Source organism: Myodes glareolus, chromosome 26 (assembly GCF_982192425.1).
Source record: "Myodes glareolus chromosome 26, mMyoGla1.1, whole genome shotgun sequence".
In the NCBI taxonomy this organism is placed as follows: Eukaryota; Metazoa; Chordata; class Mammalia; order Rodentia; family Cricetidae; genus Myodes; species Myodes glareolus.
Genome location: NC_142051.1, coordinates 15,478,448 through 15,501,662, shown reverse-complemented (window position 1 = coordinate 15,501,662; position 23,215 = coordinate 15,478,448). Strand labels below are relative to the sequence as shown.

The following is a 23,215-nucleotide window of genomic DNA, read 5'->3' as shown; positions in this document are numbered from 1 at the left end:
GGGACGGAATAAAAGAAACAACCCAGCTTACATAGCAGAGACTCTGAATCCTGCTTTTCCTGATTCGTAGCCTGTAGTTTCAGACCACGGAACCTCACGTGGGGCACCGTTGTCGGAGTCCTTGCATTTCCCTCAGCGGTCCCTCCCTCTCATCGTCTGCTCTCCACTCCTGCAGGAGGAACAGCTGGACGCACACAGGCTCATCCGTCACTTTCACTACACAGTATGGCCAGACCACGGAGTCCCAGAGACCACCCAGTCTCTGATCCAGTTTGTGAGAACTGTCAGAGACTACATCAACAGAAGCCCGGGGGCGGGGCCCACGGTAGTGCACTGCAGGTAGGAGCAACAGGAGAGGTGGCTGGCGGGAGTGTGGGCGGCGATGTCAGGAAGAGTCCACAGCAATGCGAAGGGCGCATGACCATGGGGTATCTCCAAGCCAGCCAGGCTGCCTCCCCGCAGCGAGTGCATCGTGTTCTCCTCTTCTTCTAACCTCATTCTTCTTCACAGCTTCTCCCTTTCCATTTTCCTCACCTCCCACTTTGTTCTCCCCCTCGCTCTCTTCTTGTTCTTTTTCCTACCGCATGAGCTATAGGATCCTTAAGTGACTTCTACGCCCTCCGTCATGGTCCTGTCTCACCTTCAGCCCAACGTCTGGCTCATTTCCTCTCCCGTTCTAGCCCGGAAGTTGACTCTACATGCTTATTCTTTTGCTTTGCCTGCTTCCAATCTTTTAAATTAATTTTTTAGATTATTGTGCATACCAATAGGTTTCATTATCACATTTTCATACATATATGTCCTTATACTTTATTTTTGTATGTTCTCCTCCCCCACAGACCTCCCCCATATATCCTGCCTTCCTCTGATGGGTTCCCCTCTTACCCCCTCTGCTTTCATGTCATAAGTATTTCATTGCCTTCTCCCTCCTTGAGATCATTGTCTCTCCTCTCATGGCCCCCTTTCTAGCTTCATTACACACACACACACACACACACACACACACACACACACACACACACACACAGTGTATTAGTTATTTTCCATTGCCGGGATGAAAACACCATGAACAAGACACCTTACGGGAGAAGGAGTATCTTTGGGCGTACAGTTGCAGAGGTTTCACGACCATTCTGGCAGAAACAGTACGGCAGCCAGCAGTAGCATGTGACTGGAGAGGCCAGCTGAGAGCTTCCGTGTTGAACTGCAAGCAAGAAGTAGAGAGCAGACAGAAAGTGGGCATAACTATAGAAAATCAAAGCCTGCCCACAGTGACATACTTCTGCAAGTAAGGCCACACCTTCTAAACCTACCCGAAGGGCACCCCTAACTGGGACCAAGTGTTCAAATGCCCGAAAACTGTGGGAGATATTTCCCGTTCAAAGTACTTCGTGTAATTTTTCATCTAGGTCCTGAATAGAGGAGGAAACACAGTCTTTTTCTTTCTGAGTGGAATGCACAGACTTCTTGCTTTCTGCTATTTTGTTTTGTTTTGGAGACCTGTGGTTTCCTGCTGTTTTTAACTCCTTGAGTTAGCTTTCTCACTCTTCCCCTTGAAGGAGCCTTATCCACCTATTGAACTCACTGCCCTAGACTCCCCTCCGGGTCTAGTAGCATGTTCTCATGCACTGGTGATGCTAGAACAAAATACTTCAGACTGGGTGAAAGGACTCTGAATTGTAGGGTGCTCCCCTCTGGAACCTGAATTAGGCACAGATCACACCCAAACCCAGATTTCCTACACAAGAGATCCTTTATTAAGCAAGGCAGAGAGACAAGACGGCCGAATCTGAAATGGTCAGAAAGGGCAGCAAACGGCTTTACAGGGTGTTAATTTTAAAGGGAATAAAGGGTAGGTCTAGAATGAGCTAGAATGTATTGGTAAGTTCTGGTGGGTATTTTAATGAGGGTAACCAAAAGAATGAATTTTGATTCCTGGACCTTAGGGTTTTGATAGTTGGACCTTGGCCAGCCTCAGGAATGAGTCAATGGCCAAATAAGAGACTAGACCGTGGTGGCTAGCTTTAGGAACGGAATCTAAAGGTTTAGCAAGGGGGAGGGAGGTAAAAGGCAAAGCCTGTCGGTGCCATGTTTGCCAAGTTAGGCCGTGGGCGTTTCATTGGCAATTTATAAACAACAGAAATTTATCCTTCACAATTATAGAAGCTTCAAGACCAAACCACAGACAGATTGGTCTTACAGGGACCTTGTCTCTGAAGCCATGTATCCCCTCCAACAGAAACTCTGTCTTCATCTGGAGGAAGGAGGGCACGGGTCAGGCAAAAGGACCTAGCTAACACACTCCAGTTGTCTAAATCATTTTTTGCTCTTAAATTTCTTTCTCTCTCTTGACTTTTTTTTTTCTTCAGTTCATATGTCCTTAAAATCAACTTAACGAGCCGTCTTTCTCTCTCTGGGCAGCCTGGTGTTTAGCTAATTAATGTTTGCAGCACACTTTGATAGCCCTAACTGAATGGTACTAATAAAGAAAGAGCAGAGAATTGCTACAGTAAAAGAAATGTCAAGCATGTTAATTTCTCCCCAGCAGCCCCACACCCTAGGAACCTTGCTTTTATATGTCTTTGAACCTCAAAGCTTTAATGGGTATTGGAAACACTTGGGGGTCTCCTGCTTTCTGAACAAGGGCAAGCATTTCCTTCCAGAAACATTGGAGAATTGTTCTCTTTCTTATAAACATGTTCATTGCCAGCCAAAATAACCAGAGGGGGTGTCTACAAGGAACATTGAGCCAGGCAATAGTGGCACATGTCTTTCCGGCAGATCTCTGTGAGTTCGAGGACAGCCTGATCTACAGAGCAAATTCCAGGATAGCCAAGGCTGCACACAGAAACCCTGTCTTGAAAAACTAAAAGAAAGAAATAAAAAAGAATATTGGTACTTATTTAGGAATAGCGGAACAGTGTTGTGAGAATGGGTGCCATAGTCAATGATGGCTATATTCAAAGTTGAGTTTTTAAGATCAAAGTAAGGAAATTTGCATGTGCTCCTTTATCACAAGTCTTACTGGTCTTAATAACCAGAGGGAGGAGTTGGCATTCACTTACTGGTGGAGGTGCCATCGCTGGCCTTTGTTTGGCAAGTATTATGTGGAAGCATTTTATATGGATTGCGACAGCTTTAAAGATAAAGGTAACCTTGGTACAGAAACCTTGGCATGTGTAGTGTACCTAAAGCATGGTGTGAGCGGAGGATGAAAAGGGATTTCTTGTGGGCCCTAGAAAGCCCTTATGAAGGTGTGTGTGTGTGTGTGTGTGTGTGTGTGTGTGTGTGTGTAAGTGGGAGTCAGGCATGCGCTCTCCCTTTTCTATAAACCTGACTGTAATTTTGTCTGAGTTGAATAAGACCAAATTTGTCTTGGTATCATCAAATTGCACAGCATCAAGAGCTCCGTGTTAAGAAGCAATTTAGCAACTTCCAGCAAGGTGTTCAAACCGTATAACCAAGTCACCAGTGGCCATTTTAGCTACCAACTGCTGAGCAATTGCCACGCAGATGTTCACTGCGACATTGTCTTTAACAGACAACTATAAATGATCTCTTACTCTACAGTACAGAATGGACTGGCAATGGTTTGTCACAAATAGTTAAAAGAAGTTGGAATTAAGCCAAGCATGGTTGCATGTGCCTGTGAGCCCAACACTTGGAAGACTAAGACAGGACGACCATGAGTATATAGCAAGGCTCTTCCTCAAAACATAAAAACAAAAGCAAGTGAACGATGAGTAAAAAAAGAAGAACAAATGAGAGAGAGAGAGAGATGAAATTAGTTCTGTATCATCAATGGATCAATCTCAAAACAATACTCACAGCACTGAGTAGAGAACTTGGCAAAAGAATGTTTAGTATCTTAAGCATATAAAATGTTATGTTTGGATTTGCAGGGATGGAGGAAAATTCTAAAAATAGGCGTGGGCTTGAAATATACCAATGTGGTGAGGGTTAGTGGAAGTGGGAATAGGTAGACCTTGGGGGCTCTAGGTAGAACATGGGGTAGTCACAGGGTTCTAGGTAGACATGGGGGGGGGGCGCTAGGTAGACATGAAGGTTCTAGGTGGACATGAAAGTCCTAGGTAGACAAGGGGGCTCTAAGGTAGACCATGAGAATTCTAGGGAGACCATGGGGACTCTAGGTAGATGTGGGGTTCTATGTGAACATGAGGGTTCTAGGTAGACCATGAGGGTTCTAGGTAGACACGGGAACACTAAGTAGACATAGCGGCTCTAGGTAGTCATGGCGGCTCTAGATAGACATGGAGACTCTAGGTAGACCATGGCGGCTCTAGATTATCTTTGAGGGAGAACATGTCTGTGAAAAGAAAGATTCATGTATCCTCCTATAATTTGAGAGAGAGAAGAAAGACGGCCAAAGTCTCGTGATCTAGTCATGAAAGAGGAATTAAATCAGAGGCCCCATCTTCTTTTTGCTTCTCTCCAGTGCTGGAGTGGGCAGAACCGGGACATTCGTTGCCCTGGACCGGATCCTCCAGCAGTTGGATTCTAAAGACTCTGTGGACATTTATGGAGCAGTGCACGACCTAAGACTTCACAGAGTTCACATGGTCCAGACTGAGGTAAGAACTCTAAGCTGAAGGACACCAGTGCCCTTCCCCACACCTTACCCATTACCCCCACCCCAAAACTGTCCAGAACACCTTAGCAAGAGAGGAAAGTGGATATATGTGCTTTCTAGGACCTCATATTTTGAAGCAAATCTCAGTGACCTTCAGCACAAGGTATGTTATTTACTGAGCATCTCAGAGAAGACTTCATTTAGGTAACAGGAAGAAAGATGGAATACTTTAGACACGCATTATATGTGGGGACTGGCTAGACCAGCCTACTTAGGAACTCATTTTAAGGCACAGGTACTTTCTTAGAGAAGTTTCTAATCTCTTCTCTCCCCTAGATCTGCCCCCTCCACATACATCCTCCATCTCTGGATACATCGAGGGTTGTATATCTATCAGGAAGGTTCTAGGTTTCCCTTTGAGCCATGCTTTGAATTTGCAGATATTCTGAAGATTCTGTCCCATGGTATTCATTTTCATTTCCAAGCTAGGAAGCTGAGGCCCATAGGAAGCTGAGGCCCACAGGCTAAAAATGTTTGCACAAAATCCATAGCCATGAAATGGACAAGCTTGGACCGTGTTCTGGAAAATCTTAGCCTTTGACTACCAAGCCCCACGGCCCCACAGTCAAGTCTATACACACACCTCATGTGCATTAAGCATGTGCATTGCTCCCTCAATAACACCTTCCAAAGCTCAGGTTCTCTTCTCATTAGATTTCCTAAGTTTTTGTTTAAGTAACCCAGGGGGTGAATGGCAAGATCTTAAAGGCTTTCTGTGGATGAAAATTTCCATGTACCACCACAGTAGCCATGGAAACCACACAGCAGCTGTGCTCCACAACCAGCATCTTGCAGCAAGGTTCCCTTTGAGCCCTGTTGAGCCCACAATTCTAAAATCAACTCCCCCCCCCCCGCCCAATTATTTCTGGTGCAGCGTATTTTAATATCCTATGGGACTCACCTTCTGTGTCAGCTTTGGCAAAAGCCTGGTGTCTTTGCCTCTCCTGCAGGCAGAACCTACTTGCCAGATCTACTACCACCATTGTATTACAGCCCCTCCTGAAGTATGTGTGTATTTGTCAAAAACTTCCTTTCTGCTCTCTCTCTCTCTCTCTCTCTCTCTCTCTCTCTCTCTCTCTCTCTCTCATTTGTGTGTGCATGAGGAGAGAAAGAGAAAGAGAGATACATGAGGATGCCAGAAGAGGCCAGAAAATGACAGTAGTGACTCGCCTGGAATTGAGGCTGGTTGCAGGTGGCTGTGTACCAACCATCGTGGGTGCTGGAAACCAAACACTGATCCTCCTCAAGCGCAGGAAGTGTTCTTAAACATGAAGCCATTTCCCAGGACCTCACTATGCAGCCCAGGTTAGCCTAGAACTTGCCATCCTCAATCCCCAGAGCAATAAGGTTGAAAGCATATGCCACCATGACTGGCTGATACTTTTATTCTAACAATAGAATAATAATAATAATATTTCTTTATTCTTTTATTATTATTATTATTTAATAATAATAATTATTATTCTTTATTATTATTAGAAGAATAATATTCTAATAATAAAATTTGTTATTCTAACAAATTTTCTACCATACTCTCAATGTTTCGTTATGAGATTGGTTAGGGGCATACAAAACTTGGGCTAGGTGTGGTTTAGTGGTAGAGTGCTTTCCTATTATTCACAGGGCCCTCGGTTTGCTCACCAGTACCATGGGTTGAGGGCAGGGGTGCAACTAGGAGAAGTTAGATAAAGAATCTGCATTAACCCAAACCCCAGCTCCCACAAACAACAGCATCATGCTATTTGTTCATCTGTACCTCACACCAATTCTCACTTTATAAGGCAAATCTGTTATACAATTTCATCCACAAATAAATCATTATATAAATATATGTGTGTATGTATGTGTGTGTATGTGTGTGTGCCTTTCTGCATATCTGTCTCTCTTGTCTCTGCCTGTCTCTCTCTTTACACATATATATATACATATACATATACTTACATATATGTAGATATATGTAAATAGATAGATACTCTTCAACATCATGACCACCACGCCATTTATCACACTTAACAATTTTCATTGTAATCCCTAGCAAGTATTTAAATATCCCCACCCATTTTTTTAATTGGTTCATTTATTTTATTCTATTTTTTTCAAGACTAGGTTTTTCTGTGTAGCCCTGACTGTCCTGAAACTTTTTTTGGTAGAGTAGGCTGGCCTCAAACTCAGAGATACTCCTGCCTCTCTCTCCCGAGTGCTGGGATTAAAGGTGTGCACTACACCAGGCTCCTACCTATCTTTTAAAAATCATTACTTTGGTGATAATTAAGATAATCATCAGTCTGACTACAGGGCAAGACCAGTTCAGGCACCCTCTCCTCTATTGCTTAGGGTCTTAACTGGGGTCATCCTTGTGGATTCCTGGGAGTTTTTCTAGAGCCAGGTTTCTTGCTAACCCCATAATAGCTCCTTCAATCAAGATATCTTTTTATGAGGAGGGGAGGGAGTGGAAATTTAGATTGGTGTTTTTTTTAAGTAATAAAATAGTAATAGTAAAAAACATTACATTTTGTTTAAAAAGAAAGAAAGAAAGAGAGAGAGAGAAAGAGAGAAAGAAAGAAAGAAAGAAAGAAAGAAAGAAAGAAAGAAAGAAAGAAAGAAAGAAAGAAAGAAAGAAATCTGGCTGTCCTTAAAGCCCCAGATCGACTTCTTTCACTTACTTGGAGTATCTTTATACCTATGTTTCGTCCATAATAATCCTTCCCACTCGTTTTTAATGCCCTTTACTGATCAGAGAGCCCAGCTCACTGTTCTGTAGGCTTTCATGGTGGAAGTGTGTTCCTCTGGTTCTTGTGGTTTGAGTCAGGTGGCCGTTACATCCAGCGGCTTCTTAGGCTGTGGTCCTACAGTCACAGGGCTCCCCCAGGCTGTTGCTGGACACCTCACATCCACGCCGCTTGGTGAATTGAGACAAAAGAAATGGTGGCCTCACTGGTAGGGCCCCAACCACTCATCCTTAGGGTTCCCAGTAACTATGCACTTCACAGTGATTGCGATCTAGCTATCATTTCACTTAGGGGATAGAATTTATATAACATATCTTAACTGTCATCCTTCCCCACCCCGGGAGCACAAGGTCTTAGCAGGAGAAACTTCGCTGTCTCTGTGTCAATTTTTAAAATCTATTTATACAAATGAGCAAATACCCTGCTATTATGTTGCTCAAAAGTCACAGCGGTGTTTCACTTCAGTAGGCATTTCTACAAACTCAGACTATAATTACTCTGTAAGAGGGAAGAAGTAGCTAACACACTGTAATCTTAAATATGCATGTACATGCGTGTGTTTAGGCTCCTCATTAGTTTCAGAGACAACTTGGATTACGCATCGCTTCCATGAACTGGTCCAACATCTTGGGCTGCACATTGGCCCCAAGCAGGATCTCTGTTAGAACCATCACGGTCTGGCATCCAGAGCAGAGGCAGCATCCATGGACCAAAGCTCCTCCCCCTCCATGAACATCCCTCTCCTTTCCCCTTTTGTCTTCTCTTCCCACTGCTCTGAAAGCTCGGTGACCTTGTTTCTCTGCTTGTATTTTCAGCGTCTGAGCTCCAGACGAAGGAAGCTTTCTATTTCTTTCAATCTTCACTATTGGCTACATTATTCCTCCACTCCCAGGAACACACCGCTGTTTCTCAACCCTTATTCTCCTTCCCTGTGTCCTTACCTTTTATCTAAGGACTCACTTGCTGTGCACTTCCTCATACACGTTACACATATCTCCAACTCAGTGTGCTTAACACTAAACTCATTGTTTTAGGGGAGGTATCTGTGTACATAGTGTGTGTGTGTGTGTGTGTGTGTGTGTGTGTGTGTACATGTTTCTTTCTCTGTGCATATTCTCATGTGTTGGGGGAGTGTTGTGTGCATATAGAAGCCAGAAGTGAGCACTGAATGTCTTTCTCCATTGCTGTCCCTATTGTTCTTTTTTAAAAATAATGATGATGGGATGTCCTGGGCAGCTCGCGGAGCAGCTGCTAGTGGCTGTGGGTCCCCGCAAGATCTCCAGGGTGGCAGCGCCATGCGGCCGGGGGAGTCAGGGTCCCCGGGCGAGCGACAGAGTCAGGCGGCTGGATGCAGTGAACGGCAGAGTAAATGGACATAAGGCTATACATAAAGCTAGACGTTTATTACTTAAAGAAAGGGAGACATAGACAAACATAGAGAGAACAAAGACACAAGTACATACGACACGAAACAAACACACACATACACACACACACACACACACACACACACACCAGAGAGAGAGAGAGAGAGAGAGAAGATGGCGGCGAGGGAGGTCCGAAGTGGCTGGGGTGGGCGTGGTTAGTTCTTAAAGTGTCCCAAAGTAATAACAGTCCCCCTTATTTTTTGAGACAAGGTCTCTCGCTGATCCCTCACTCATTCATCTTGATGGTTGGCCAGTAAACCTCGTGGATACAACCCTCCCTACCTCCTCATTGCTAGGACTATAGGGCTGCACCAGTACACTTAACTTTCTATTCGAGGGCTGGAGTTCCAAGTTCAAGTCCTCCTGTTTATAGTGCTGTACTGAGGAGCTGTACTGAGATGGCGCCACAGAGTCCACGCATTGGCCCAAGCCAGAGGACTGTTTCTTTGCCTCAGGTCTGACTCATAAAAGCCAAAGGCCTGCCTGTCTTGCTTGGCTATGTGAGTGGGCATGGGTGCCGAAGGGACTAGCTCACCATCCAATGCGGTGGGCGATGGCTTCAGAAAAGAAGAAAGAAATTTCTGAGCCCTTGCTTAATTTGTCTGAGTCCATCGTGACAGGTGATCCTAACTTTCTTGTACCTTGAGATCTTGGAATACAAAGGGACATGGGTCATCCTAATTTTTGGCAACTATATCAAACCGCGAGGTGATCATTGTAATTTTTGGTGAATAGATCAAACCAGGAGGCTTTCTAAATGAAGAGGCAATAGTGGGACTTGCAAATGTCTTCCTCTGTTTATCTTTCTGCCTTGGGGTAGATTTGCAGCCTAACTCAGGCAGACCCTTTGATACAGTAAAAACCTTGTTGAGGGAGGCTAGTCGGACATTCTGACTGCTCTCATGAGAAGAAATGCAGGGGCATTATGGGATCACGTGTCTCAGGTCCCATTTAAGAGACTATTCTGAGGGTCTCCTGTTCAACCTGTATTTTAGCCACACTGGACACCCCACTTGCTTTCAAGGCATCGTTGTCTTTCAAGGTCACCTTTTCTTTCTAGTTTGATATTTTCTTCCTCCAAATGCTATCAAGAGCTTCCTGCTGCATGAACTTTCATAAACAATTCTAGTTCATCATCTTCTAGGTATGGATATATGTCACGTTCTGCCCTTTGACTAAACATTGCTCTCAGGAATGGCTACACATATAAAATCATAAATCCCGCATACTGCTACAAAGATTGATGGAATTAAATGAAATGAAATATGTCAGTGCTCAGCCAGGGCTTCCCCAATTAGAAAAAAAAAAATCTTGTGTGACTTGAGGCTTACATTTTTTTTTCTATTTTTCATTAAGAATTAAGTGGGGGTACAGTAACAACTTGATGATTTTTGAAGTAATCAGTTTTTGAAGGGACATCCTATTGGGAAAAGAGAAGTTGATATTTAAGACAAGGCAAATTAATACAGAGTAATTAGTTTCAAAGCCCATGGTGGATCACTGTTGAAAAATTTATTGCTAAGTTATGGCCCGGGTATAACAGAGTTCCTTCACAGCTTACCTCTTTCACACACAAGCAATTTAATTAAAAATCGGAGTTCTGTGGGGCTTGAGAGATGGCCCAGCAGTCAGGAGTGTCTACTACTCCTTCAGAAGATCCGGGTTTGGTTCCCAGCACCTATATGATGTTAACACCCAGTAACTACAGTTCCAGGGAACCGACCCTGTCTTCTGGCCCCCGAGGGCTCCTGCACATACATGATGCACATAAACTCAAACAGGCGCGCACACACATACAGATAATCAGCCAGTTTTCCAAAGGTCAAGGTGGCTTAAGACCAAGTAGAATCTGTGAGAAGAAAAGCAAAGGATAGTTCCTAATACTGGAGCAAGCCTTGCTGATGGCTGGTTTCTGTGATGACTTCGTTGAGCTGGTACTACAGCTCGGTGGTAGAGCTCTTACCTCATATGTGTATGGCCCTGAGTTCAATCCCTAGCACCACAAAAGACCAAAAGCAGAGGAGGGCAGAGGATGTAGCCCAGTTGGAGAGTGCTTGCCCAGCATGCAAAAAGTTCTGAGTTCATTCTTCAGCTTGGGGTCAAACTGGGTGTGAGGAGCCAGGCCTGTGTTCCCAGCACTAGAGAGACAAGATGGGAAGATTGAGAGTTCAAGGTCAACCCTGACTACTTCCTCTTACGTGCTCTCTGACTTCCACAGTGTCAGTACATCTATCTGCATCAGTGTGTAAGAGACGTCCTCAGAGCAAGGAAACTGCGGAATGAGCAAGAAAACCCCCTGTTTCCGATCTACGAAAATGTGAACCCAGAATACCATAGAGGTAAGAGTTAACCTCGCTGGCTTTTAGATCACCTGTCCTGAAGGTCATTTTTCAAAATGCACTCAGTCTGGAAACTCGTCCTAGCTCGGTGCTCCTCCAGCCTGAACCTCCCATTTCTTCTTCTCTCCAAAAGACGCCCCCAAAGTAGCAACAGAGAGGAGAGGAAGAACAGAGAGGGCTACCACACTAGACCAGAAACTTAGTACACTAACAATGTTTTCATTGCTGACATGATACCTGGGGCTCACACATGGCCGGCGAATGCTCTGTCAATGACCTATACCCCAGACTCTCAGCCTCTGCCTGCCTACAGAGTGGTCTCTACGAAAGAGTCCCTTGAACATTTTTTTTGTAAGAGATAAGACTGACCATGGAGGAAGAACGCACTGAAACCATAACTGGAATCAATAACAAAATTGTTGCGGTGAAGAATTCGGCATCTGGGTTTCCAGTGTCTCGCACGCATTCCCATCTGTGACTGAGTCTTTTTCCTACTTTCTTAAGTAGACAGAATATACTTTGTGCACAACGCCTTTCCAGTTTCAGGTCGGAGGGAAACCCAGCAATGCAACAGAGGATTACACTAGTCGGCTTGGCGTTATCATAGCAAAACACGCGAGGTAGCTGACGTTACCCAGCAGAACGTTTATTTAGCTCACACATTTGAAGATTCAAGGGCGTGACTTGTGTGTCAGCTCAGCTCTGGTGAGGACCTCCTGGTGAATGGTGGGCAGCAATGGCGGAGTGCCAGCTGGGGCAAATGGTCACATCTCAGGCCAAGAGACAGCTGGGAGAGGCAAGACCAAGTCATCCCCCGAGAGCGTCCTTCCAAAGACTCACCATCTTCCAAAGGTTTCTAACATTGTCACCCTGCAGACCAAGCATTTGACGATAATGGACCTGTGAAACAGACGTCGTATTCAAGCCATAGCAGGGACTAGCTACACCAAAGCACTTTGACTTATAATCACACAGTGCCGTCATTAAGAACAGGTTCTTTTGTTGTGTGAGGTGAAGGCTATGCTGCCTAGATTGACCTTGGAGTCCTATGCCCAAGCATTCCCTCTATCTCAGCCTTGCCATTAGCAAGATTATGGGTCCATGCCATCACACCTGGCTTCAGTAGTATCACAAGGTGAATACCCTTGCAAGAAGCTTGTCGTGGTTGCTGTAACAAAATACTTGAGACTAGATATTTTATAAAGATTAGAGGCTTGGGATAGGGATGTAGCTCAGTGGTAGAGCTTATGCTTAATAGACATAATCACAAAGGTAAAAAAATGAGAGAAAAAAATGGAGACCATGAGAAGGCTGACCTCATGCATTGGGCCTTTGATAGGGTCCACTATAGCTGGTCATATCACATTAGATGATGGTGATGATGATAATGATGATGGTGATGATAATTGTGTGTGTGCCTGTGTGTGTGTGTGTGTGTGTGTGTGTGTGAGAGAGAGAGAGAGAGAGAGAGAGAGAGAGAGAGAGAGAGAGAGAGAGAGAGGAGATCATGAGGTGAGAAAGAAAGCGGGGAACTAAGAAGGAACATGCTTGCTCTTTGATAACAACTGTGAAACCCAACCCACCAACAATAATGTCTCTGTGATCTCTGTGACCTGGTCTCCTCTCACTTGGCCCACTTCCTACAGGTCCCCTCACTTTCCAGGATCATCACACTGGAGACCAAATGGAGTGACAAATCATAGCTTAACCATGGCATAAGTAATGAAATGCAGAATGTATTTCAACAACCAGGAGCAGCGTCTATAGGGACAAAAAATGAACGGGTGGAAATCCGACAGTCAAATTAGTAACTCTGAACAACAGACAATCAGTTGATGTTTTTCTATTATTTTATAAATTGTCTAGGACAAGAATGAACTATCTTTCAAATAAAAAATTCAAGAGTAAAAAAAAATACAAACATCACTAGGCACACTTTCATCAAGGGTAACAGGCAAGACCCTCTGGCCCACTGTTAAGGCCAAAGGTACCATACAGCGTGGTTCTAGGTGGGAAGGGGTCTTATAGACCTAGGTTCCTTGCCAAGGGTCTGAGATCTACTCACAATGTTTCTCTTGGCAGACATGCCTTCTGCCCTGCCTTCTCTGTTTGAGCTGACAATGTCAATTCGGTTGAGATCTTCTAAGGTTCACTTGGCTCTCAGCATTTTCCATTTCTGCCCACCTCCCCATTCCCCCCTCACTCCCCCACATACACCACCCCACACACCCCACCCCTAGCAGCCATCATGTTATTTAGTGAGCTGTAAAGTACCAAACAGAGAGTTATTTAGGGGAGCGCTTTGTAAATCAGATAATCTTTTGTGTTGTAAATAATAACCCCCTAATTAATCCGGTGAAGTAAATTAAGGCTTTTGCATGTCAGTTTCTTTAAGAAACTCCGGGATGGTGGGGTAAGATCTTAGGGGTTCCTTTGTCTTGTGCTAACTTGTCTGAGAATCCTTTAAAACTAATCTTGGATGTGCCTAAAAGAAGCTAACTCTGGGTGCTGCGAAACAGATAACCACCATCTTAAAGGCTGGGATTCTGAAAGCAACTCTGGAACTGTCTAGTGTTGAGAAGCTATAGTACCCGGACAAGTTACTCTGCCTCTGGGCATGAAGCTCCCTCTGTACCTCAGAGGCAGGACAGGGGCTCAGGAGTCATTCCCAAGTCCAGGAATCTGCATTTCTAAATGGGGTGGGCTGGCCCCAAGGCGAGGCTCTATTCTGAATTGTGTGGAACTTTAGAGACGTCCACCAGGGTCTTCCGGGTATAAATGTCCTACACAGGGTAGCAGGGACAGTTTTTCTATGTCCCTCTACAGCAGTGGTTCCCAACCTTCCTCATGCTACGACCCTTTCCCACACCTCATGTTGTGGTGACCCCCAACCATAAAATTATTTTTTGTTGCTCCTGCATAGCTGTAATTTTGCAACTGTTGTGAAGGGTAATATTTTTTGGAGACAGAGGTTTGCCAAACGGCCATGACCCGAAGGTTGAGAACCACTACATTACAATCTCTGACCACACTATTTTTGCTTCCAGATGCAATCTATTCGAGACATTAAGGATGTACTGAAGATGCCCTGGATAAAAGTTTTTCACTGTGTGACTTCTCAACGCCAGACCTTTGCTTCATGGCCTGCGGAGGTGCCAGCTATTTCTGTTGATACTATGTATAATTTATTAATCTGGAGAGTGTTAAAGAATTTATGTAATTTAAAGGTAACAGATATTATTGTATATACTTGTAGTTTCTCCTGTAAATATGTATTTTTTCATAATGTTTAATATTAAGCTTTATATAATACTATTTTTCCACACGGAAGTGTTCATGACTTGTTCTGCATGAGCTGTTTCACCCCGGTATGACAGGACTACTGGCCACATGTGTGCAGGCAGAGCTGCGAGGATAATCCCTGGGGCTGTGTTGTCTGCTTTCCTTGATACCCACCGGGTGAGCAAAGGGCCGAGCTGGAAAGAGCATAGCATAAGGCTGGCTTTGCCAAGCTGCTGCCTTATGAACGAAGCCTGGGGTCTACAGACTCTGACGGTCAGAGAAAGAGTAGGGCCGCGGCTAAACCTCGGTGGTAGAGCATATGCCAAGAAATTCAAATTAAATTTAAAAACTGAAGGCCAGGCAGCCCCAAAGCAGAGCTGGGTGTGTGTTCTAAACCAGAAGCTGTTGATATGAATCTGTCCAGGGTTCCAAGCCCTGGTCGGCTCAAGGACCATGAAACTGACAGTGACTGCAGAGCTGGGGACTCTGGTAGAGAAGGACACTAACAGACGAGATGAATACCTAGTGATAGCAATGCCAGCTGTCCCTCTGACTGGAGCCTCCTGCACAAAGCAGGGCGCATCCCTGCAGCATTCAGACTTGGTTTTCCTTTGGAAAGAGCTATAGTGGTAGGTCACGCCCCTGACCCAAGAAAGCATGATCTTTTCCAACATCTTCTTAAGTCTGCTGAAACAGTGAAACTTTGCCACACACCCTACCAATTTTATCTTTCAAATCTGTTGACTGTAAAAATTCCAGTGATGGGGCTGGAGAGATGGCTCAGCGGTTAAGAGCACTGGCTGCTCTTCCAGAGGTCCTGAGTTCAATTCCCAGCAGCCACATGGTGGCTCACAACCATCTGTAATGAGGTCTGGTGCCCTCTTCTGGCCTGCAGGCCTACATGAAGACAGACTATTGCATACATAATAAACAAATAAATATTTAAAAAAATTCCAGTGACTTAGAAAGTGGACATTGAGCAAATTAAGACCCAATTCCTAGATCTTTTCTGAGAAAAATCCCAGAAAGAATCCTCGTGGTTGCCTGAGTGAGAAGCCACATTTGTTGGTTTCGGGGCTTCATTTGCAGAAACATCACGTTTCTCTTGAACATATGTGGTTTTGCTACAAATCATAAACTCCCATAACAAAAATGGATATAATTGGCCTAACAATTGAAGATAGCTAACTATACCAAAAATCATTGCAAATTTAGCTTGTAAATATACTAGGATATTCCTAATTACATAACTCCACACCCATGCTGGAGATGTCTTTTGGGGTACTTGAAGTGTATAGAAACAGAGGAACGGTTCCTAAGGGTCCCCGTGAGCAGCAGTGAAGATTCAGTCCTCACAGTGTCTCTGTGTGCTGTGCCCTTGTGAAAATGGCAGCGTTAGGCTCTGATCTTGTATCCAGGGACTCATCAAACCTTCGGGACAGAAAAAAGGGGAGCAGAGGAGTAAGCTTGGAGATGTATAACTAAGGAGAAAATGGAGGTCAGACATGGTTTTGGTGTGGCGTCTGTTAGGCATCGTTTTTTTCTTAGAAGAAAAAGGAAAGTTGGGCTGAAGGGGCTGCTGGAAGGTAGCATGCCTGTGCAACCGTCCAGAGCTCCCGCCCTCCCCCCTCAAGCAAGGAAAACACAACAGGGCTGTAAACCAATGTTGCTTGGCGCAAAGCAAGCTGGTAACCCGGAAGGCGACGTTCGTTTCATCTTTTCATTCATTGAGAAGAGGCCCGGCAAGTGCCCGGAACCTCTTTGGTGCGGTTTCAAAACCTGTTTCCTTGTCAGCAAAGAGAACGTATGACAGTGAAATTAGCATTGTAACTGTGTTGACTGGAACTTACTAGAGGGCCCAGGCGAGGGCACAGTGGTCACCTTCCGTAAGGTGCCTGCTGGCAAGTGCTGAAGCCGTTTCAATAGCAAGCCACTAGACGCGGAAGAGAAAGTAATTAAAATTGCACGAACCAAGCATTATAACCACAAAACACCTGCACATCTGTGACCATAAGTAACACTCCTACCCTCAAAGCATTTGGGGGAGAATCAGAATACAGAAATGAATCCAGCCACCCAACCAGGGGAAATCATACATTCTTGTCGCCTATTCCGGAAAGCACTGATTCCTCCTTCTCAAGAGTAGTTTTAACCCCCGCCTCCCCCACCTAGCAACAAACACTTTGCTATGCAGTCTCTCCCTCCAGAAGATGAAATACAAATCCAGGTGATCCGTTCATCGACTGTAGCAGGCAGCCAGAACGGAAATGTAGCTACTGGTAGATTAGTATTTTGCCTGGCGTGTGAGAGGCCCTGGGTTTAATCTCAAGTACCACAAAATAAGCAAGGGGAGGAAAGAAAAGCTTTCTTTGCCGTTCGTTCGCTCCATCGGATGCATCTCCGCTTAATTGCATCATGTGGCTGTGTCTCCGAAAACACTCCACTTCCTGCCTTGGCGGGCCTCCTGCCTGCACCTGAGTGCCGCTCTTTAATCAGCGAGGCTTCAAAGCCCTTTGGAGGCTATCAAATCTTGAGAGAGTCTGTTTTGCATCCTAATAATTATTTACCCAGGTTCCTTATAATTAACTCCTTTAATCTCTTCACATTAAATCAATTTTAACTCCTCAATCTACCTTTCTCTGGAAAGCTGCCAACTTTTCAGACTTTTCAGAGACGCCCCTCTCTGGGCTTGCAAATGTTCATCCTGAGGAAGTTCCCACCCGTCAGCAGCCAAGTTCCAGGACTTCTCCCCCGCTTGCCCCTTCTTCCTACCGAAGAGCACCTGGGCCAGTGAGATGTGATTTTATCTTCTGTTCATCTCATCATCTTTCACTCATTGCTAACATTTCCTATAATGCTCAGCATTATAGGAGAGTGATTAAGACTTAATTTTTCAACATTAAAATGGCAGCAATCCAGCGATTTGGGGTCAGTTATATTTAGGAGGCTCTGTAATTAATTTTGTTATTACCTCTTGGAAGAAGGCCCAAAATTGATAGGAGAAAATAATATGAAATGATTTAACAGATGTCCAGCAACACAAAAATGGGTCTCGCATGTTATACTTCACACGGCTTCTCATATCTTAGTGTTAAGGATCTAACTGCTCATATTTAACACTTTCTGCTCCCTTTGCAAAAAAAAAAGAAATCCCAGGATGGTCTGCCATGTACTAAATTCTTGCTCGGTTAGCTAATGGGCATTTTGGACGGTGGAATCCTTGAAGCTACAAGATCTGTATATTTGCCTCCAAGTCCCAGTCATGGAATACACTAGAATTTTTGTTCATACAAAGCTGCTCAGACCAAACCTGACCACGCAACAATAACAAATAATTAGCTGCTTGGTGATAGAAACAGTTCAGAGATTTTTCCAAGTTCTGTTTAACTGGGGAAAAAAAAAATGGCTACAATCGACCAGACAAGAGCAGTAAGAAGGCACGAGCAGTCCCAGCTCGTCCGCTCTCGCGCCCGAGGAGTGGACAGAGAAATAGCATGCCTGCTTGAGTGAGTGCTCCGGGACCATTCCAAAGATGTTTAATCCAAGCTTCAAAAACGCATCCAGTGTTGAAAGAATGTTTTACAGAAAAGGAAACTTTAAACCATGGCTGCAGAGAGGAAGTAAAATGACGCAAGGAAGGGAAAATGTTGGAGAGGAGGTGAGCAAAGCTGACATCAGAAAGACAGGATGGCATGTCTGCCTTCTTGGGGTGGTGCTTTGAAAATACCATCATGTATTTATTTCTATTAAAGCAGATCGATCGGCCATCCCTAAGCCCCCGATCTAACACTCAAGATGCTCCAGAGTCCAAGGCTTCTGTGAGCACTGACACAGTAGGACATTCTACAACTGACCTTGTGTGATGCTTCAGACAGAACACAGGTACATCAAAACAACCATGTAAATTTACTGTCAGCTACATATACAGGGTATGTGAGGGGCATAAATGAGTTTCCTATTTAGACATGGGATCCATCCTCAATATTCAAATCACAGTTATTAAAATATTCCAAACTCATTTTTAAAATCAAGCAGATTCAGCAGATTCAGATCACCAACATTTCAGGTAAGGGACCCTTAACCTGTCTAATTACTGTTGGGATTCTCTGGGACCATGTCGGTCATGTTATTCAGCAGATTTGGTAATTAAATTGGTTCATTTGGTTTTTTTAACTAACCAGGTGTGTGACTCAGTTTCCAGGATCTGTCACTGCGGACACACAGACACAGCACCTTAGTGTCTTATCGTTCGGGGTAACTTTGAGAGTGTTTGGCCATTGCAGTTGAGATTCAGGGTGACAGTCGATACAGCTGTGATAACAACAACAACAAAAACAAAAATGTTCAAATGTGTTTAAGTGAAAACATTTCTGGCTGAAAGAACACTTGACTTGTATAGAGGCTTCCTTGGAATAAATGTATGCTTTTTATTTTTTTATAGATTGTCTATATAGATGACATTGATTAAATAAGGAAATTATTGGTGGATACTCCCAAAGTAAAGGTTTATGTCATGGAAATAAAAGATATATTAAAAGATTTACCAAAGATTATTTTTAACCTATATGCCAATGCACTTGATCTTATATAAGACACCAAAGTAAGTCTTTCAAAACTGTGAATTATGTCAGACAAATGTAACGTGTCCCTTCTTAGAACAGTCACAAGAAGGATTAGTTTGGGCTGTTTTATGCCTCAAGTAATTTCTTTTAAGGAATGCCATTCTTGCACCAACAGCAAGCTTTTCCGTTACAGCTGAGATGTATTTTGGTAGCTATGTGTGTAACTAAGCATTGCATCGAGAAAGGAGCACCTGCGCTTGTGTCTCTGGAAATCTAGCAGAGATGACCAGCCTCCATCAGCCAGTGAGTGGGAAGGTCTAGACCAGAGCTCAGCATCTTTCTGGTCTCTACCATACTGACAAGAGAAGGCACCAATGCCCCCACTTAAAGAGCACTTCATCCTGCCCAGTGTTTGTGAGGCTTAAAAATTCTCGGGCTTATAAATTCTCCAAGAACAAGGAGCATGTTTGTCTCCTCCACTTCCGTTGTGTAGCGAGTAGTTCACAGCTCATACGTACCCGGCATGCACAGTTCAGAGTGGAAGTACGCTTTGGATGTTAGATCGTGCCTGGTAATCCTAGAGTCCACAGAAGTGGAGCTAGCTGCTTCTTCATCTGTATGAAGCATAATATATAATGTAAATATATCCAGCAGCTGAACTTATTATGTTCTATAATAGAGCACTTTCATGGTTTCAAAAATCATTTACATGTTCTCTGCAAATCTAGTTAAGATGGCAATAAATCTATTTTTTTCATACCAGAGCATCTACCCACACTACTGCGTCTGTAACCAACGTTGTTTGAGCAAAGAACCTCACTGGCCTTTCTATTTAAATAATGTATGTGCTTAATATATTTTCAGATTTGTAATTGTGGTTAAAGAACCTATATGGAAACTTGCACACACCCTCACCAATGTCGGAATAAACCTGTTGCTTGTTGAAAGTGAGTGTCCTGTCTTCTAATTGACTACTTCCTGCTTCTCACTTTGTATCCTACCCTGCTCCAGGAAAAGGCCAGAAGTGGCTGTTTCTAAATTGGAAAACCCTCACAGGCCATCATCATGACGTCTGTGACTGTCTTAACCCGTGTTCCTGCAGCTGGTCTTAATCCGTGTTCCTGCAGCTGGTCTTAATCCGTGTTCCTGCAGCTGTAGTGGGGACCTGGTTTCCCTAGGGCACTGTGAACACATAGAAGGGGCTCTGCGGTTGGCTGTCTCTGCCTGGATGCTCGTTTTCACTTCTGTAGCTCATTGGTAGCCACAAATGTCATCCATGACCAACAACACTGGTTCCAACCTCGGCGGGTGTGACTGGGAACCCTCGGGAAACTCCACACCTCAGCGGTCAGTGTGGCATTAACTAAAGAGTCGCTGTGCTGACTTCTGGAATCCTGAGTTTGCCCTTGTGCCTCTTCCGCATTTCAGCGGAAAGGTCAGTTTCTTTCACGGCTCCTGAATTTAGTTGGTTTTATGTTTTGTTTTGTTTTGTTTCATTGTATTTTGTAACATCTCACTCTAAAAGCCTTCATTTTTTTTAAAAAAAGTATAATAACAGATTCACATTTAAGACTATTAAAGCAATCCTTCTAAGAAGTTTCTAGGCTCAGATGATTGCTGTAGGAAAGCCCTTTGTTTTATGACGTAGGACTATTTGGTGTTTTTCACTAAAGGGTCTGCTTGGCAGAATTTGTTCCTGAAAAGAACAACATGGCAAAAGAGACAGCTCAGCAAAGGAATACTGGTGACCTGCATTTGACCCCAGAATCCATGTGGTAGGAGAGAGCCAATTCCTAAAAGTTGTTCTTTGACCTTCAAGAGTGAACCATGACCCTCCTGTATCTCCCAAATATAAAAACAAATTTATAGACATACACACACACACAACATACACACACAACACACATACATACACACACATACACAATATGTTATAAACCTTATCAAAGCTAAGTACATCAAGCCATCCTGAATCCAGAAGAAGGTTTTCACGTTGCCCTATAAAAGGAGACATTTGTGTTTGCAACGGATTGATGAAAATTAGCAGGAGGGATTTTAGCCCAAGCAAGAGAGCTATGGAGTGGCTGTGCACTGGAGAAATTAATAAGCACCTACTTCCTCAGCACAGAAGACAGCAAACCCCAAAGTCAGGCTCGATACAATATAAGTTCAATCTGCTCCTTCCCCAGGGAAATATTACTGTGCTGATACAGTATTGTTGAGCCAGCCTGTGCTCACATCCATGCTTCTTATGTTTTCAATAACTTGTCATTACCACCATGCAGAATACTCCAAGCCCTGCTCACCCAAATCTGCTCCCCTCTGTGGCTCTGGATATTATTTGTCCCTTTCTTTCCTGGTGTCTCACCTTTTTCCTATGGCTCCATGTTTATGCAAGTTAACACACATGCATTGGCTTTTCTCTGGCAATTTATTCATTGTCAGTTCCTTTCATTGTGTTTTCATGGGGCAGAGTGAGTTATTTTCTGCCCCTATAATATCCCCTCAGAGAAAGTGATAGCCTAGTCGCTTACCCTAAACTAAATTCCCTGTTTCCTCAAAAGTCCAAGAATGTAGCTGAACAATTCTTTGGGATAATAAATGCTTTGGGCAAAGGGGTGGTGATTGTCTTATGAGGAACTGACATGTTCACAAAGAATAGAAGCCATGAAGAGAAAGAAGTAGCCATTAAGATAGACCCATAAATCAGGGGAAACAAGCCTAACTCCCAAATCAAAGAATCTTAGAGACCAGAAGGCAAAGGGGTCATAAGGCCCAAAACAAGGAAAGCCCGTGTCCCCTAACCCAGTGGTTCTCAACTTTCCTAACGCTGTGACCCTTTAACACAGTTCCTCATGTTGTGTTTATCTCCAACCATAAAATTATTTTCATTGCTACTTCATAACTGTAATTTTGCTACTGTTACAAAGTGTTATGTAAATGCCTATATTTCCTGATTCCAAAAGAGGTCCTGACCCACAGGTTGAGAACCACTCTCATTTCAGTGAGAATTTTGGGAATCCCTACTTTTGGGTGCACGTGTTCCTGAGGGTACCTTTTCAGGGTTCTTAGCCTTGTCAATAAAATAATTTAAGAACAGCCTCAAAGGAAGTTTGATAACGATTTTATCACAGTTTAGAAGAAGAATTGAGGGGCTAGCTGTACATCTTGGCTGCGGCACAGAGAAAGGAGATGGCGAAAAGAAAGACCATTGTGCCATTTGAGTTAGGCATGGAGATTTGGAAAGGAGCCACACGGCAAGAAGGAGGTAGCTCCAGAGGAACAGTGAAAAAGCTCTAAGTACCAGAGAAAAAAATTATGCTTTTCTGAGTAAGGACTGCAGGCTCCATAACAATTGCATAGAGAGCAAGGATTCTAAGAAGGAACATATATTACCTCATTTAGGGAATAATTGTCCCTCCCATGGATATAAAGGAGAAAATTGTTTTCTAAATAAGTTTATTTTTTTAAAAAAAATTAATCTTTTCTCATTTTATATACCAACACACTTTCTCCTCTCCTCCCACTCCCTCCACCTTCCCCTCCCACCCCTCTCCCCATCTACTCCTCAGACAGGGTAAGGCTTTCCGTGAGAAGTTAATAGAGTCAAGTACAACACTTTGAAACAGGACCAAGACCCTCCCCGTTGTATCTAGGCTGAGAAAAGTATTCCTCCAAAGAAAACTGACTCTAAAATGCCAGCCAAGCAGTAGAGTTATGGTCCCACTGCCAGTGGCCCCACAAACTGCCCTAGCCATACAACATTCAGAGGGCCTAGTTTGGTCCTATGTTGGTTCCCTCACTGTCAGTCCTGAGTCAGTGAGCTCCCTTTAGGGTAGGTAAGCTGTTTCAGTGGGTATCCGTGTCATGGTCTTGACTCTTTTAAGAGCAAATTATTAGTTAGTGATGTATCTGGTGACAGAATGGAACCTGGAAAGGAACACTAGACAGAGAGATGGATGCACATGTGTAGACAGAAGTTTCTGTCCTGCCCATTCCCACAGTCATTTGATCCAAAAAACACACAGAGGCTTATATTAATTATAAATTATTTGTCCTATTAGCTCAGGCTTATTATTAACTTACTCTTACAACTTAAATTAGTTCTTGTCCATGTTTAGCCACATGGCTTGGTACCTCTTCTCAGTGAGGTATTCTCATCTTGCTTCTTCTGTGTCTGGCTAGTGACCACATCTCTGCCCTTCCTCTTCCCAGAATTCTCCTA

At 43.8% G+C, this 23,215-nt stretch overlaps 1 protein-coding gene across 2 annotated transcripts in view; it reads left to right on the top strand.

Moving 5' to 3' along the window:
• The window catches only part of Ptprb (protein tyrosine phosphatase receptor type B), a 114,134-nt gene extending 94,197 nt beyond the window's left edge, over positions 1 to 19,937 (top strand). For both annotated transcript variants that reach the window (XM_048418617.3, XM_048418618.3), the window contains 4 exons: positions 176 to 339; positions 4,457 to 4,592; positions 11,026 to 11,146; positions 14,194 to 19,937. In XM_048418617.3, the coding sequence (XP_048274574.3) occupies positions 176 to 339; positions 4,457 to 4,592; positions 11,026 to 11,146; positions 14,194 to 14,216 (444 nt within the window). In that variant the 3' untranslated portion in view covers positions 14,217 to 19,937. The remainder of the gene's footprint in view (positions 1 to 175; positions 340 to 4,456; positions 4,593 to 11,025; positions 11,147 to 14,193) is intronic.
• Positions 19,938 to 23,215: the final 3,278 nt, after the last annotated feature.